The sequence below is a fragment of the Gastrolobium bilobum genome, unplaced genomic scaffold (assembly GCF_033153095.1).
Source record: "Gastrolobium bilobum isolate Gb01-03AN ecotype WA unplaced genomic scaffold, APGP_CSIRO_Gbil_v1 utg522, whole genome shotgun sequence".
In the NCBI taxonomy this organism is placed as follows: Eukaryota; Viridiplantae; Streptophyta; class Magnoliopsida; order Fabales; family Fabaceae; genus Gastrolobium; species Gastrolobium bilobum.
The window spans coordinates 267,437-273,608 of NW_026897044.1; the positions used below are offsets into that span (position 1 = coordinate 267,437).

At 36.9% G+C, this 6,172-nt stretch overlaps 1 protein-coding gene across 1 annotated transcript; it reads left to right on the forward strand.

Annotated features, from left to right (window-relative positions):
- Positions 1–1,057: 1,057 nt before the first annotated feature.
- On the forward strand, positions 1,058–3,088 carry LOC133303655 (gibberellin 3-beta-dioxygenase 1-like). Its single transcript, XM_061503599.1, has 2 exons — positions 1,058–1,554; positions 2,524–3,088. The coding sequence occupies exons 1-2, from the start codon at positions 1,058–1,060 to the stop codon at positions 3,086–3,088; spliced, it is 1,062 nt and encodes a 353-aa protein (XP_061359583.1).
- The last annotated feature ends 3,084 nt before the right edge of the window (positions 3,089–6,172 follow it).

Sequence of the window (6,172 nt, forward strand, 5' to 3'; positions counted from 1 at the left end):
TAATATAACTCCAAAAGCATTCCCACCTCTAAACTTTTAAGCCCTTGTCATGCAAATGGGAATCAATGAATCATCCTTTTTCTGAGGCAAAGGCTTAATAGCACAAAAGTTCTCCGTGTGCTCAGCTGGTGGCAGCCTTCAATAATATATATAAATATCAAGATGGGGCACTTACAAAATTTGCAAGATTTACTCAATCAATGAGATCTCACTGACTTTTCCTTGCCATATAGATCAACTTAATGAGACAGATCCTTACAAAACTTTAGTATTACTGTAATTTTTTTTTTTAGATTTCTCCACGGATTAATCGACAAATCTGATCGAGTCAAGGTAAAATTATAAAGACGATAAAGCTCTTCCTACCAAGTTCTTAACACAGCTCCACCATGTAGTTTCCGTTTATCATTCACAAGTTTATAATTAATCTATCATTTATACCAAAAAAAAAAATTATTTTTAGCAAAAAAATAAATAAATTATAACTAGCTATTTTATCATAATTAAATTTACCCAAAATTTCTTTTTCCATGTCTCAAATTTTACACATTTATGCAAGAATCAACTTTCAACTTTTTCAAGCATCGAACACCTGTAAATTCTCTGACCTCTCTGTAGATCAAGCCAATTCTCGTTCATTAGGTTTGGATACTAAAAGACAAAGCGTGCCCTATTTTTGTCCACAAAAGCTAAAAGGGAAACAAAAAGGGATCCTCTATCAATTTTTTCTGTTTTTTTTTTTTTTTTTCTTCCCCTTTGCTGAATTATGAAACATTATCATGGAATAAACAAATCGTTTCTTTTATTTTTCAATATTTAAGACGTTGAGATGCCACAATCTTTCAAAATTGTTTGTTCCATCTTTTGTCTTATTCAACCATATTCCTCCAAAAACAAAATCCGACACAACTCAGTCCAATAGCCAACCTTCACCCAACTGTATCATTTTAACCTAATCTCGTCTAATTCATATTCTTATAATATTTATATACTTAAGTTCTAATCAATCAGCCACATCCAACTCTCTATCTTTGTTAGCTTGCAATTTCATCTTGAAATGGCCACTACTCTCTCTGAAGCCTATAGAGACCTCCCTCTTAACCTCCATCATATTATCCCCTTGGACTTTTCTTCACTTAGGACCTTACCTGATTCTCATGCATGGCCTCAATCTGATGATGATCATCATCATTTCTCATTCAATGGATGCTATGATGGAGTTGAATCATTCATACCCATCATAGACCTCATGGATCCTAATGCCATGGAACTCATAGGCCTTGCATGTGAAAAGTGGGGTGCCTTCCAATTGAAGAACCATGGCATACCCTTGAGTGTTATTGAAGAGGTTCAAGTGGAGGCAAAGAAGCTCTTTGCCCTCCCCGCCGAGCAGAAATTGAAAGGCCTGAGATCAGCCGGCGGTGCCACCGGATACGGCAGAGCTCGGATATCACCATTTTTTACCAAGTACATGTGGCATGAAGGATTTACCATCATGGGTTCTCCATCTGATGATGCTAAAAAGATCTGGCCTAATGACTATGAACGATTTTGGTAAGTACAAATGCTCCAATCTCATGCAATTTCCATGCAACGTGGACTATCATATGTTAATTAGTAGAGACTTGCTTTGATAACATTTAAAGTTTTTCTCGGAATGGAAGCCATTATTACAATATATGGTTGGTTCGAGTTTCTACTTGGAAGAGAGTCCTATATTAGTTTGAATTTTAACACTTCATTTAACAACGCATATATTAAACAAAGTGCTTTAGTATTCAGTTCTCTCTCTCCAAGATTAAAAATATTTTTGTTTTGTCCTCATTAGCTATATATGATTAATTTTTTTTTCAACCATCACATGGACATGATAAAATAATTTGTAAAAGCTAAGGTTAGAGATTTAGATTAGCTTCAAATCTGTAAGTAAAAATATCCTCTGAATATTATATTCATGATGCTTCAGTCTGAGGTCTTACAACATCTCACCTACCCAAAAGAGTAAAGACAAACTCATAACGAAACTCAGCTAGATCACATGCCTTTTTTTATTATTTTAATAATAAAAAAAACCTTAATTTCTATATAAAAAGGGCAAATTTCAAACAAAAGGCTCATCCAAAGGGTACGAGGGTTGTTTGCACCGGCTCTATCCTAATAATAAAAAATATCACTCTCCATTAAACTTCTACTAGAGAAAGTGGAGTAAGAACAATTCTTGTACACAACCTTATTTTTATATATTTGCAAATATGTTTGAAGTGAGGACAATTTTTGCACACAGTCTTATCTTTATATATTTGCGAATATATTATTTTCTGGATTTGAACTATTAATCTTTTCATTTACATATGAACCGTTTTACTAGTACTCTAGTCTTGCTTTCTCATTTATGTCCCTATTATTTATGTAAATAGTCTATTTTTCATAATCGAACATGTGATATTCCTTGCAGGAACAATCTTACCACCGCTACCTACAAAATCTTAAATTCTAAAAACTAACAAAATTGTGTTTGTGCAGTGATATAATGGAGAACTACCAGAAGCAATTGAAGATGCTAGCAGAGAAACTAACACACATGATATTCAACTTATTGGGCATTTCAGATGAAGAAAAGAAGTGGATTGGTTCAACCAACCACTGTGGGGCTGTTCAGCTGAATTTCTACCCTTGTTGTCCAGAGCCAAACCGAGCCATGGGTCTAGCACCACACACAGACACGTCCCTTCTCACAATACTCCACCAAAGCCAAACCAGTGGCCTCCAAATCTTCAAGGAAGGTGTAGGGTGGGTCCCTGTGCACCCTGACCCTAACGCCCTCGTTGTTAACACTGGTGACATTATGCATATCATTTCAAACTCAAGGTTTCGCTGTGCGTTACACCGTGTAACCGTGAACAACACAAAGCAGAGATACTCGGTGGCTTATTTCTATGGTCCCCCAGTGGATTATGTAGTTTCTCCTTTGGTTCTCAACTCTGTGCCTCGCTTTCGTGCTTTGACTGTGAAGGAGTATATAAGCATTAAGGCCAAAAATCTTGGGGGTGCTTTGTCTTTGATTAGTACACACTTAAAAACTAATTGATGTACATTTTTCTTTAACTTCGGTTCTTCTCAATTTGGTCCTCCATGAGCATAACCTTGCACACCCTTTGATCTATGTAATTTGTAATTGCTGTACTGGTCCCGTAGAAGCATTTCATTTCATGGTTGATATGATTTTTGAGGAAGAAAGAAGCATCTGAAAAGAACTTCACAATAGGATGTGGTAGATGAAATAAAGTTTGTGTCCCAGTGAAGCGAGTGGTGGTCAGCATAAGCAAAAGTTTTACTTTTAGGGTCCGTTTGTCGTTTGTCGATGAGAATAAAGAAGACAAAATAGGATATGTTTTCATATCCTACTCACGTGGTAAATTTATCATGTTAACTCATTTTATTTTGTGTGATAACATTTGTTAAGGGAAACTCAGGTTAAAAATAGATAAGATGGCTGATAAATGTCTCATCCCTATCATCTCAAATGTAACCCTATGCATTTTTTCTACAAATTTTATTGAGCATGTAAAGGTCAACCCTTGCCACGGGTTGCCGCTGTCGATTATTGGCCACCTCTATTATCCACTACCATCATTAGCCATCACCATTGTCACCGGCTACCACTAGACACCGACCACCATTGCCATCATTAGCCACCTTTATTGCCATTGATCAGCCATATATAATTTCCATTAATCATAGTCGGCGCCGCCACCGTCCACCACAATTATCATCAATCATTGTTGGCACCAACACTATCACTCCTAGCCACCAGCTCCACAACAGTTATAACCACCATTGACCTCTCATACTTGTCATTGTTGCACTGCCACTACCATCGCCACCATCACTCATCAGTACTGTTAGTCATCGACAACAAATATAGGCGATCAATTAAAAACTTAATATTTAAAAATTTATTTGGTGAGAATATATATTTTTTATTTTGCAAATTTTATAAATTATTTATGTATTTCAATATTTCTTATTTAAATTTTTGATTTTTAATAATTTAAAATTAGAATCAATATGTAAATAAGTACAAAAAATAGTTTAAAAGTCAACTTTAAAAAAATCATATTTTTTTCTTCTATTTTTATCATATTATGACACTGTACAATTGCCTCAAATACCCGTATATAATAACATTATCCTATCTGACTATTTATCTGGTGCATATCAAATACAAAATAGGGATATGAGCTTATTAGGGTCAATCATTTCCTATTTTTACCCAACCCATTTGTCTTATTCACCCATATCACATCCTATCCAACAAATGGACTCTTAAGGGCAAAATTGAAGCATGTAAAGGATAAATGTAACCCAAAAATATTAGTGGTGAGTGAGAATGGAATTTTATTTTTTTTTTTGGAAATACAATGAAAACTAAAGCAACATAAAAAAAAGCCCTATACTGGGCACAATCTTGGGAGACTAACTCCCCTCAAGTCATTACGAAACAATTCCAAACAAGTCGTTGGAGGGACATCCAGCATAATCAGTTGTCCATCCTGATGAGGTGCATGAGTAGCAAGCCAATCAGCAACAAAATTGCCTTCTCTATAAGTATGACTAAGCTGAATAATCTAGTCTCTTTGAAGCATGCTATGAGCTCGGATGATTAAAGCAGAAAGAGGATGACTTACGTCACACCCTTTTCTTATAAATTCCAAAGCCACCTTGGAGTCACCCTCCACAAAGACTCTCCTAAATCCCTTATGCCAAGCTAGATCCATACCTGTCAAGAACTCCTAAATTTTCGCTGAAGTAGAAGTACCACTCCCAAGGAATTTTGTAAAACCAGTTAACCAGTTCCCAGCAGCATCCCTTATGACTCCACCACATGCAGTCCTTACCCACTGTCTATGCTGGAACCATCCACATTAAGTTTAACATAACCCTCAAAGGGAAAATTCCAGTGAATAAGACGTTCCTCTCTTCTAAGCTCCAAATTACCAATCTTAATAAGGGTTTCATTAGCCAATTGAATATTACCACAAGTGTAGGTAATACGCCTAATGAGACCATACGTCGAGGTGCTAGTTTGATCAAAGACCGCTTTATTTCTTTCCCCCCACAAACACCAAGCTATCACCCCAAAATACAAAGGCCAAGTTCGATCAGTTTGAAACAGACCTTTTAATCCTAGATTTGTCTGAATCCATAGGTGAAGATCCACGGAGAAAAAGTCACTATGGTTATCAGAAGGAACCCAATGCTCCCATAATTCCCTGGCACCAGGACAATCTCTAATGGCATGTAAACTATCCTCAAGATTATAATGACATCTCAGACACGCTGCATCTGTAGCCATGTGACGATGCACTCTACGAACATTAGTTAAAAGAGAACCTTTGTAGAGAAGCCATAAGAATTGTCTAATACGTTCAGGACCAGGCCAAGCCCAAATTACCTTCCAAATCCTATCCTGATGATAATGCGAGGTACCCATGAGATAGTTATAAGCTGATTTCACCGAAAAATCCCATCTTGGCTACCTGCCCAAATAACACGGTCCGAAGAAGGATCCACTGTAGGAGGGAGCACACTACGAATCTTGTCTAATACTGAAGTAGGAAGAAGGTGCTGGAATAAAGGCCAGTCCCAATTACCATAACAAGTTACAAATTGAGACGTAGACCAATGAGTTATAATAGGAGGAATAGGTTGAACGGCCAGAGAAACAAGTTGAGGACATCCTGGCACCCACGAATCCATCCAAAAAGACGTATGAACCCCATCCCCTAAAATGATACGAGAATTCTCTAGAGTTTGAGGCCAATACTTAACAATGGCCTTCCATAAACCAGAATCATTTGCTAAAGCCGAGATACTTGGAATGGGCCTCTCCTCCACCTTATACTTGCTACGAAGGATCCGAACCGATAACGAATTATAATCAGTCATGATACGGTGACCTAGCTTCATGATAAAAGCCATATTATTCTCTTTAATTTTACGAAAACCAAGCACCCCTACATTCTTCGGCAAACAAACCGTCTCCCAAGAAACCAGGTGAGCTTTCCTTCGTTCAGAAGTTGATCCCCAAATGAAATTCCTAGTTACACTCTCAATACGATCACACGTACCACTAGGAATAATACAAGTTTGCATAGGATATTGAGGAATT

Bases quoted from the DNA above. Each gene is read 5' to 3' on its own strand.
- LOC133303655 (XM_061503599.1), top strand. From the start codon at position 1,058: ATGGCCACTACTCTCTCTGAAGCCTATAGAGACCTCCCTCTTAACCTC. The intron at 1,555-2,523 runs GTAAGTACAAAT...GTGTTTGTGCAG, and splicing joins AATGACTATGAACGATTTTG to TGATATAATGGAGAACTACC.